The 12,262-nt window shown below is 37.8% G+C and overlaps 1 protein-coding gene across 1 annotated transcript in view; it reads right to left on the reverse strand.

Annotated features, from left to right (window-relative positions):
- Positions 1–262: 262 nt before the first annotated feature.
- The window catches only part of LOC148945081 (uncharacterized), a 37,723-nt gene continuing 25,723 nt past the window's right edge, over positions 263–12,262 (reverse strand). Inside the window, exon 6 of the mRNA XM_089098642.1 lies at positions 263–1,687. Coding sequence (XP_088954768.1) covers positions 776–1,687 — 912 coding nt within the window. The 3' untranslated portion in view covers positions 263–775. The remainder of the gene's footprint in view (positions 1,688–12,262) is intronic.

Consider the following 12,262-nt stretch of genomic DNA (forward strand, 5'->3'; position numbering starts at 1 on the left):
CCTCTTTTTAAAAACTTTAAAACATAGAATCCTGTAATAAATTTAATCGATGTGTATGCTTATAAGCACTGCTTTGAAACTTTTAATCAGGTTTTACAAAATATTTTTCCAATTTTGGCTAATCAGGGTAAACTATAAACTCATTAGCAAACCCCGGCAATTGCTAATTCTAGGTCTTATATCTAATTCTACCAATAATTTTCCCACGGAAGGTCAGAATTATTTGATAAAAAAAAGAAAAAAAGAAGGCACAACTGAGGAACTGATCTTAAAATTTATTACATACGCACAAATACAAAACTTAAAATAGACATAGTAACAATAACGGTTTGTATACATGGAATAGAATTGATATAATATTGCAACTTGACGTCTGCAATTCAGAAGATGTTATATGACTTTTTATCAAACTACAGATCTTAGTGTATGTTCTTAAACTTAGCATACTCTTAGGATGATCCACTTCATTTCCTAAATCCTATTTGGTTTTCAAATATTTAGAATATTCTGCCTCTTCAAAAATCCACTATACAACCCTTTCCCGCTAATGATTTTTTTTTTATAATTAATCTTATGATATCTGAAATGCTTTGGTTCTACTTTAATTGACTAAAACAACCCCCCCCCTCCTCATGAATTTTTTCTTTAATTATAGACAAAATACCTCTAACACATTGATCAGGATTTGTGTAAAAAATTGATATTAATCGTTTAACATAACGCCTATGATTTTACCACAGCCGTGCAAATCCGTGCTCTGTGGCGGATTAGGCTCTCATGTGTTTGGTCGAAGAGCCCTCATTAGAACTGTTAGAACTCCAGCAAGTGATGTAGCCTTATTCATAAGCTTCCCTACAACAGGATCACCCAAGCTTCTTCCATTCATTTCTTTTGCCACATTTATAGTCATTAGAAATGCCTGGGCCACATCTTTTACTTTATTACACAATTCAGCTCCACTTAATTGTAACGGCCCAGGAGCGGAAGCCAGTTCAACAGCTGACATTCTCATTTTGTCCATGATACTTAAACACTGATTCAGACAAAGAGTCATTGCCCCGGTACTTTCAGTTGCACTTTTGACAAATAATTTAGATGCAGTAACAAATTGTCGGGAATCATTCAACAGTTTTTCACGACTAGTATGGAAATTCTTCTCACTTTCAGCAGAAGGCTGAAGTAAAATTAGCCTACGCTTAGAGCCTAGTTCTAAGACTGCTCTGTTAATTCTGTCTTCTGCTTGAGAAAATAGAGACTCAAAATCAATATCACTAACATCAAGAGAATCCTGGTCATAACTACCAGAATCCACTGAAAGTGTGTCATCAGCTATTGGTGGTGGCTTACTGCTGACTGATTCGGTATTAGCCCTTCCGGGTTTTAAGGCTCTCAGCGTCTTATAATCATCAGTTGGAGTTATTGAGGGCTCAGGCTTGGCTAAAGGAGCAGAGTTCATTTGAAGTGAGCTAGGTTTCTTAAGAGTGCTTACCCGCTGACTAGTCGAAAAGGAAAAGGAAGGAGATCTTTTTTCTGGTCTGAGAGTATTAGAATGAAAAATGGGTATGCGTTGAGGACTGTTGGGTGCACTAAAGACGGTTAACGGCTTCTTTATTCTCATTGGAAGTACCGGTTTCGGACTACTCGGCTCTTCTAAGTCACTGTCAATAGACCCATCTTGCCTGGACTCCTGAAAAAAAAAATGTTTTTTTTTAGATTTAAGACTGTAAGAAAAAATAGGAATAATTAAAATAGTGAAGTAATATGAAACAGCTAAAGAAACAAGAGTAATTTTAAATTGCTTTGATTTTAATTTTAACTTCTGTATTTTTTTTTTAAACTTTCATTATCATTAATAAAAAGAGAATACAAAGCAGTTATAGAGCGCATCCCTGTTAAGCCTTACTTAAAATTGGCCTAGAGTAAGAAATGCCTACCTTTACTACAACTTAAAACCACCTCAGGCATTTTCATTATGAATTTTACTATCTAGACTTCATATCCTAATTTTACTACAGCTCCTTTGAACGCTATGTAGCCTATTTTCCCTATGCCTCGTATACTTACTAACTAAAACCTATAAGAAATATATTTGGTTTATCCTACTACAACTTTCCAAAAAACAAACATAGCATTCAATCAACCTGTCTTTTAATTGCAACTATTTAGCCGACCTATTACAACGCATTCCAAAAAATCCTAGACTTACCCTGCTGTAGTTTTTGTGATTAGTTTTTATCTTTTTTCTTAAATAGCGGGATCACAATTGATATATGCCAATTTTTCGGCGGAGTATACCTTGGATTTTGCAGGATATCGATAGAACCACTGGCAATATCCATGCTCTTGACTATTTGAAAAACTTAGTCCGTAAGCCATTGATACCCGTTCTGAGTTCCCAGTCTTGATATTGAAAGCTTTCCGTATTTCTCATCGTCCAACCTGCTGCAGTAGTTTAGCATCCTCCACATCCAATTCCATATTGGCTGTGTCTTCTAAACTATTGATCATATCATCAGATTCCTTTTTGTCCCTTTGGTTCACCTCTCTTTTATTTTTTTCTACATATTCTGACCAGGTTTTGGTGTGAGGGAGTGTATCAGCCAACTTTCTGTTTCCGTTGATTTTCTGCTTAATTTCCATAACACCGTTCCATCAAAGACGCTAAATTTTCCCCGTGATTTTTGGCTCTCTTCCTCCTCTAAAAGCGTCTTCTTCCACTTAAGTAGCCTTTTATATTCCCTTCACATTTCCCTAAAAATCTTCAATATTTGGTTCAAGGCTGACTGTGCTACTCACCTGAAAATCCTCACAAAAAGGCAGAAAGTGTCAAACTAACTGCCTATTATCTATAACACTTGGACTTGCTCCTTGAAACTACTTTAAAATACTAGTTGAATCTAAAAAATTATTCAATTGATAGAGTTAACAAGGAGCACAGAGAGCTTCTCATATACAGATGGATCTTATCAAGCCATTTATCCTATTTTGGGGATTACCTAGGGTACCCGAATTAGTAAGATTCTATCTCGAGCGCTATAATGAAAGAAGGATTAATCCAAATTTTATAGATGAGAGTTGTTTGTCAAAATTCTTCAAATGATGGGGTTTTGAAAATGATGGAGTCAAAATGATCTTCAAGATGACGGGGTCAAAATGATTTTCAAAATAGTAGGGTCAAAATGATCTTCAAAATGATGGAGTCAAAATGATTTTTTACCCCATACCAAATAGCTCCCTTATACCAAAATTGGAGGAGCCAGCGACAAAGTTACGATTTTGTTCAACTACCAATCCTCTACGCGATCTGACTTTAAACTGACATAAGCCATGTTAGCTTCTAACTCCATGGGAGGAATTTCAGGATAGCATGAAAGAACCTCCTCAGATTTTGCGCAAAGTTAGTGAAAAGAGGAAAAAGCAAGGGTTTACTACTACTACTACTACTAACAACTCAACACAGCACCAAGCCACGTGAGGCCAACACAGCTAGTTTGTAAGAATTAATCTTCAACGTGCCGCTAAACTGGGATATAGTCAATTTTAAGGTGTCAAATTTAGTATGAAAGTTATGGCAAATGTATGCTAGTCATACTGGTCAATATGACTCAAATGTTGGTCTATGAAAATAAAAACTGAATAGACGAGAATTTTTAGCACTTCAATGTGGGTCCGGTACCCAAATTGAACATCCTACCCAATATACGAGTCTAGGCTACTCGACTATACTCCCTTGGTAGAGACGTACGTAGATGAGGGCCTCGGGACCCATGCTCCTACAGAAATCTATATTTTCCCAAATTTCTGGAAACTTCTTATTCAAATTATGAAATAAATTACATACCCCCTCCCTCTAATTAGCTCCCCTAATTAAACTAACCAATCTGAGAAGTGTCCAGAAGATAGGGTCAAAATGATTTCCGAAATAATAGGGTCAAAAATGATCTTCAAATGATGGGGTCAAAATGATTTATAAAATAATAGGGTCAAAATGATCTTCAAAATGATGGGTTTTAAAAATGATGGGGTCAAAATGATCTTCAAAATGATGCGATCAAAATGATCTTCAAAATGATGGAGTCAAAATGATCTTCAAAATGATGGGGTCAAAATGATTTTCAAAACAATAGGGTCAAAATGATTTTCAAAATGATGGTGTTTTGAAAATGATGGGGTCAAAATGATGGGGTCAAAATGATTTTCAAAATAGTGGGATTTGTTGAAACCATAAAGTTAAAATGACCTTCAAAATAATAGGGTTTATCAAAATGATGGGGTCGAAGTGATCTTAAAAATAATAGGGTTTGTTTGCCAAATAAAGAGGGGTCAAAATCGGGTCGGAAAAGGCTATAGGAAAGGAATTAAAAAAATGGGACTTTTTATTGGTAGGGAGTAAAGAGATAATCTGTCATCAACAGTGTGTGTCAAGCAGAACTGTGTACAGCCAATTCGAACTCAGGCAGCTCGCTACTGCGTTGAGCTGTCTGTAGCAGTAGCAGCAATAGTAAAATGAACTGTAATTACTTCAAATAAAAGTCTACAAAAACTACAACATAGAAAAAAACTTCGTAAGAAAGTCCAAAAATGATCCAGATACTAGACTGAAATAGAATGTTGGGCCCAAATCCCCTCTGGTAAAATGAATAGGAACTCCTGCGACTACAGCAGGTGCTTTGGCTATTGCAGACAATAGGGGAAAATGGTCATTGGTTCTATTAAAATGGTCATCAGGTACCTTAAAGTACTTCAATTGCATTTGATAAAATTTATATAAGGGGTAAAATTTAAATCTCATGTTGACAAGAAATGTCATATTACAATTTTTATAGTATCACATACCCTTTTTATTTCAAAAAATCAGTATTTTCAATAGCTGTTTTCAAAATTTGTTTTTTAACTGTCCTAAAAATAATCACACTCATTAGAATATAAGGAAGTGTTTGGACTTTATAGTCTAGTTCTTAATAGGCTGAACATTTTTTAGGTTAAATATTCATTGGTTTAATATACAAATGTCATAATAAATCTATTTTATCAATAGAGTTTCAACTTTTTTTTGTACATAAAATTTAAAATCTATCTAGTTCGAGGAAAGCTATTGTAAAAAAATAGCCCTGAGGTGAAACGAGATTAAAAATATATTGCAGAAAAGAAGAGAAGCAGCAAAATTAAATAACTAAGTGAGAGGGGGAGGGGAAGTGTTCAGTATTGCATTGAACCCCGCCCATTTATTATATTTACAAAGTATAGCGATTTAAATCGTCTCGTGTCTTTTTTGCAGTACAAACGAAAAAAATCCCCCAAGGCACTATTATACTTTAGTCTTCTAAGGTGTCCGCAGAAAACCTTCATAATTGTAAACTAATTCTACAATTATTTACTAGTCTTGAGAAATAATTGCTGAAAGTAATAATTTTCCGGAGCGTGACTTACTTTTATCGGCTGACAGTAGTAAGGACATTGTCACAGAATAAGGGAGACTAAAGCTTTAAAATTATTAAATTTCAGTCCTCAATATTCAGATGCTAAGTATTTTAATAGTTCTTTCTCTAAACACTCTGAGGAAGCATCTGATCAACCATGTAAGAAGGGGATAGCCTTCTAGCACTTGCTCTCATCCCCACTGAGACTTAAATATTGTTTATGATTCATCCTCTAATCTCAAATGTGTTTGATAAATTTTATTTTTGCTTTATTTTTTTCAGCTTTGAATCCCCCCCCCCCCCCCAAAGAGATTCCTGGGGAAAACACTCTAAAATTTCCCCCAAAGGAATTCAAATATTCTGGGGAAGCATCTCATCAACTGTGTAGGAAGTGGATAGCCTTCTGGCACTTGCTCTCATCCCCGCTGAGACTTCAAGATTGTTTATGATTCGTCCTGTAATCTCAAAAATTTTGATTTTTTTATTATGGCTGCATTTTTTTTCAAATTTGACCTCCTTCCCCCTAAGAAACGTCTGTATAAAAATTTGCCTCCTCCCCCCTAAAATTAACTTAGAATGCCAAAGATTAACTCCGGGAATGCGTTAAGTTCCTCAAAGCTGATTTATTGTTCTGAGCTGTCAGCTGAAAGTCGTCCTTATTCTCATTGCAAGCGCATCTTATCATTGCTCTGTATCATAGGCAGCGCGCTAGCGCTGCCTAAGTAAAGAAAGATGTGGGCACAATGTTTTTTTTTTTTCTCCATACCCGGGCACATTGTATCGAAGGAATTGTCGTGGAAACTTCGAAAAGGGCTCAATCGATTGGAGATTGGAGTGGCTAGTGGCCTTTTTAATAGTCGAAAGCGATTAGAGGGCAACTAGCCCCCCCCCCACGCCCCTTATTCCCCCAAACACATCCAATAAAAATTTTGAGATAGCCATTTTGTTCCGCGTAGTTGATTTCCAGATAGAAAATTTCTTTTTGAGGAGGGCACTCCCCCAAAACCCTCGGGGCAAGGGTTTTAAGTTATACCCTGAGGGCATATAAGATCAATGTTGACACAATGTAAAGATTATTATTTTTTTTTTATTTAAAGCAGGGCACGTCATATAGAAGGGGTCGTCGTATAGACTTCAAAAGGGTCTCATTTGATTGGAAATCGAGAGTTCTAGTGCCCTGTTTAATAGTCAAAAGTGATTGAAGGGCAACTAGTCCCCCCCGCCCGCCACTCAATCCCCCTAACACATCCAATTGAAATTTTGAGATAGCCATTTTGTTCAGTGTATTTGATTCCCAAATAGAAAATATGTTTTTGAGGAAGACACTCCCCCTCAACCCTAAGTGCAAGGATGTAAAGTTATGCCCTAGGTGCATATTGGGTTTTTATTGAAGGTGTTGTCGTAAAAACTTCAAAACAGGCTCATTTGATTGGAAATTCAAAGGGCTAGTGCCCTTTTTAATAGTCGAAAGTGATTGGAGGGCAACTAGCCACCCCCCAACGCCCATCATTCCCCAAACACATCCAATCAAAATTGTGAGATAGCCATTTTGTTCAGCGTAGTTGATTTCCAGATAGAAAATATGTTTTTGAGGAGGACGCTCCCCCACAACCCTCAAGGCAAGGGTTTTAGGTAAGGCCCTGGGGACATATAAGGTTTTTATTGAAGGCGTTGTCGTAGAAACTTCAAAACAGGCTCATTCCATTGGAAATTCAAAGGGCCAATGACCTTTTTAATAGTCGAAAGTGATTGGAGGGCAACTAGCCCTCCCCCCCCCCGACGCCCATCATTCCACCAAACACATCCAATCAAAATTTTGAGATAGCCATTTTGTTAAGCGTAGTTGATTTCCAGATAGAAAATATCTTTTTGAGGAGGACACTTCCCCACAACCCTCGGGGCAAGGGTTTTAAGTTATGCCCTGAGGGAATATAAGATCAATGTTGACACAATGTACAGTTTATTATTTTTTTTTCTTTAAAGCAGGGCACTTCATATAGAAGGGGTCGTCGTAGAGACTTCAAAAGGGGCTCATTCGTTTGGAAATCGAGAGTTCTAGTGCCCTGTTTAATAGTCGAAAGTGATGGGAGGGCAACTAGCCCCCCCCCCCCCTCAGGCCAATCAATCGAAATTTTGAGATAGCCATTTTGTTCAGCGTAGTTGATTTCCAATTAGAAAATATGTTTTCGAGGAGGACACTCCCCCACAACCCTCGGGGCAAGGGTTTTAGGTTATGCCCTGGGGGCATATAAGGTTTTTATTGAAGACGTTTTCGTAGAAACTTCAAAAGAGGCTCATACGATTGGAAATTCAAAGGGCTAGTGCCCTTTTTAATGGTCAAATGTGATTGGATGGCAATCACTGTTATTAGTGATTAGTTGATTTCCAGATAGAAACTATCTTTTTGAGGAGGACACGTCCCCACAACCCTCGGGGCAAGTGTTTTAAGTTATACCCTGAGGACATACAAGATCAATGTTGAAACAATGTACAGTTTATTATTATTTTTTTTTCTTTAAAGCAGCGCACTTCATATAGAAGGGGTCATCGTAGAGACTTCAAAAGGGGCTTATTCGATTGGAAATCGAGAGTTCTAGGGCCCTGTTTAATAGTCGAAAGTGATTGGAGGGCAACTAGCCTCCCTCCCCCTCACGCCAATCATTCCCCCAAACGCATCCAATCGAAATTTTGAGATGGCCATTTTGTTCAGCGTAGTTGATTTCCAGATAGAAAATGTGATCTTGAGGAGTACACTCTCCTACAATTCTCAGGGCAAGTGTTTTAAGTTATGCCCTGGGGGCATATAAGGTTTCTACAGAAGCCGTTGTCGTAAAAACTTCAAAACAGGCTCATTCGATTGAAAAATTCAAAGGGCTAGTACCCTTTTTAATAGTAGAAAGTGATAGGAGGGCAACTAGCCCCCCCCCACGCCCATCATTCCCCAAACATATCCAATCAAAATTGTGGGATAGCCATTTTGTTCAGCGTAGTTGATTTCCGGATAGAAAATATGTATTTGAGGAGGAAACTCCCCCTCAACTCTCGGGGCAAGGGTTTTAGGTTATGCCCTGGGGGCATATAAGGTTTTTATTGAAGGTGTTTTCGTAGAAACTCCAAAAGAGGCTCATTCGATTGAAAATTCAAAGGGCTAGTGCCCTTTTTAATAGTCAAAAGTGATTGGATGGCAATCACTGTGATTAGTGATCAGTTGATTTCCAGATAGAAACTATCTTTTTGAGGAGGACACTTCCCCACAACCCTCGGGGCAAGTGTTTTAAGTTATACCCTGAGGGCATACAAGATCAATGTTGAAACAATGTACAGTTTATTATTTTTTTTTCTTTAAAGCAGCGCACTTCATATAGAAGGGGTCGTCGTAAAGACTTCAAAAGGGGCTCATTCGATTGTAAATCGAGAGTTCTAGGGCCCTGTTTAATAGTCGAAAGTGATTGGAGGGCAACTAGCCTCCCCCCTCTCAAGCCAATCATTCCCCGAAACGCATCCAATCGAAATTTTGAGATGGCCATTTTGTTCAGCGTAGTTGATTTCCAGATAGAAAATGAGTTCTTGAGGAGTACACTCCCCCACAACTCTCAGGGCAAGTGTTTTAAGTTATGCCCTGGGGGCATATAAGGTTTCTATAGAAGCCGTTGTCGTAAAAACTTCAAAACAGGCTCATTCGATTGGAAATTCAAAGGGCTAGTGCCCTTTTTAATAGTCGAAAGTGATTGGAGGGCAACTAGCCCCCCTCCACGCCCATCAGTCTCCCTACACATCCACTCAAAATTTTGAGACAGCCATTTTGTTCAGCGTACTTGATTTCCAGATAGAAAATATGTTCTTGAGGAGGAAACTCCCCCACAACTCTCGGGGCAAGGGTTTTAGGTTATGCCCTGGGGGCATATAAGGTTTTATTGAAGGCGTTTTCGTAGAAACTTCAAAAGAGGCTCATTCGATTGGAAATTCAAAGGGCTAGTGCCCTTTTTAATAGTCAAAAGTGATTGGATGGCAATCACTGTGATTAGTGATTAGTTGATTTCCAGATAGAAACTATCTTTTTGAGGAGGACACTTTCCCACAACCCTCGGGGCAAATGTTTTAAGTTATACCCTGAGGGCATACAAGGTCAATGTTAAAACAATGTACAGTTTATTATTTTTTTTCTTTAAAGCAGGGCACTTCATATAGAAGGAGTCATCGTAGAGACTTCAAAAGGGGCTTATTCGATTGGAAATCGAGAGTTCTAGTGCCCTGTTTAATAGTCGAAAGTGATTGGAGGGCAACTAGCCTCCCTCCCCCTCACGCCGATCATTCCCCCAAACGCATCCACTCGAAATTTTGAGATGGCCATTTTGTTCAGCGTAGTTGATTTCCAGATAGAAAATGAGTTTTTGAGGAGGCCACTCCCCCACAACCCTCAGGACAAGGGTGTGAAGTTATGCCCTGGGGGCATGTTAGGTTTCTATAGAAGCCGTTGTCGTAAAAACTTCAAAACAGGCTCATCCGATTGGAAATTCAAAGAGCTAGTGCCCTTTTTAATAGTAGAAAGTGATTGGAGGGCAACCAGCCCCCCCCTCCCACGCCCATCATTCCCCAAACAAATCCAATCAAAATTGTGAGATAGCCATTATGTTCAGCGTAGTTGATTTCCAGATAGAAAATATGTTTTTGAGGAGAAAACTCCCCCACAACTCTCGGGGCAAGGGTTTTAGGTTATGCCCTGGGGGCATATAAGGTTTTTATTGAAGACGTTTTCGTAGAAACTTCAAAAGAGGCTCATTCGATTGGAAATTCAAAGGGCTAGTGCCCTTTTTAGTAGCCAAAAGTGATTGGATGGCAATCACTGTGATTAGTGATTAGTTGATTTCCAGATAGAAACTATCTTTTTAAGGAGGACACTTCCCCACAACCCTCGGGGCAAGTGTTTTAAGTTATACCCTGAGGGCATACAAGATCAATGTTGAAACAATGTACAGTTTATTATTTTTTTTTTCTTTAAAGCAGGGCACTTCATATAGAAGGGTTCATCGTAGAGACTTCAAAAGGGGCTTATTCGATTGGAAATCGAGAGTTCTAGTGCCCTTTTTAATAGTCGAAAGTGATTGGAGGGCAACTACCTCCCCCCTCTCAAGCCGATCATTCCCCCAAACGCATCCAATCGAAATTTTGAGATGGCCATTTTGTTCAGCGTAGTTGATTTCCAGATAGAAAATGTGTTTTTGAGGAGGACACTCCCCCACAACCCTCAGGTCAAGGGTTTTAAGTTATGCCCTGGGGCATGTAAGGTTTTTATTGAAGGCGTTGTTGTAGAAACTTCAAAACAGGCTCATTCGATTGGAAATTCAAAGGGCTAGTGCCCCTTTTAATAGTCAAAAGTGATTGGAGGGCAACTAGCCCCCCACACCCATCATTCCCCCAAAGACAACCAATCAAAATTCTGAGACATCCATTTTGTTCAGCGTAGTTGATTTTAAGATAGAAAATGTGTTTTTGAGGAGGATACTTCCCCAAAACCCTCAGGGCAAGGGTTTTAAGTTGTGCCCTAGGGGCATATAAGGTTTTTATATGCCCCAGGGCACATTTTAAATGTGTTTTTGAGGAGGACAGTCCCTCACAACCCTCAGGACAAGGGTTTTAAGTTATGCCCTGGGAACATATAAGGCTTTTATAGAGGGCGTTGTCGTAAAAACTTCAAAACAGGCTCATTCGATTGGAAATTCAAAGGGCTAGTGCCCTTTTTAATAATCGAAAGTGATAAACATAATTTGGGCGCGAAATTTCTATGCCTTCCCAAGGCCAGAACAAAATTTGCACAATACTGAAAAAATACAAATGAATTTGCATTGTTAGTTTAATATACATATACTGATATTTAGTAATATAAATGTTAAAATTTTTTGGTTTATTAAAGTTATAAAAGTAATAACATTTATATTTTTTTCAGTAAAGTGCAGATTTTGTTCTGGCCTTGGGAAGGCATAGAGGTTTTGCGCCCAACTTATGTTAATTTCTGCTCGTTTTGAGTTTGACTCGGTTATTTATTGTAATTTCTGTTCGTTCGAGTTCCATTTATTTATCGATGCTGATTTGTGGTAGTTTCGATCTTGGTAGATTATTTAATTTTATTTTTGCTCATTTTTTGTTTAATGGAGTTCTTTACTTTTCTTTGAAAAACTTATTTTGTGGAAAATTTTTTCTAATTAATTGCAAATTAATATCGAAAGTAAGAGGTCTGATTTCATTTACTCAGCTTCGAGACCTTATGTCTCGAACTTTACAATTCCAACCATGGCTCATAAGCCTTTAAACAATAGTCATTTCTTTTAAGAATTAAATAAAAAAAACAAGTGTTTTAAACTGAAAGTAAGGAGCGACATTAAAACTTAAAACGGACAGAAAATATTCCGTATATGAAAGGGGCTGTTCCCTCTTCAACGCCTCGCTCTTTACGCTAAAGTTTTTTATTCTTTAAAAACATAAAGTTGTGAGACAGAGTCAGACTTTAGCGTAAAGAGCGAGGCGTTGAGGAGAGGACAGCCCCTTTCATATATGGTGAATTTCTGTTCGTTTTAAGTTTTAATGTCGCTCCTTACTTTCAGTTTAAAAAACTTGTTTTTTTATTTAATTTCTGATCGTTTTTTAGTTAATGCAGCTTTTATTTTGGCTCACTGTCATTGAATAAGTAAAGAAATTAGCATAAAAATTTTACTTTTCTTTTGCAAAATGGCTTTCTCTAAATTTGGTTCTGACGTAATTTACAAATTAACTTACGTAACGAACTTCTATATTCGTATATTTTTCTTCTGGCAAAAAATACAAAGTTGCAGATTTTTGCAGATATG

This window comes from Artemia sp. Qi Xiang Cuo, chromosome 13 (genome assembly GCF_049724085.1).
Source record: "Artemia sp. Qi Xiang Cuo chromosome 13, ASM4972408v1, whole genome shotgun sequence".
In the NCBI taxonomy this organism is placed as follows: domain Eukaryota; kingdom Metazoa; phylum Arthropoda; class Branchiopoda; order Anostraca; family Artemiidae; genus Artemia; species Artemia sp. Qi Xiang Cuo.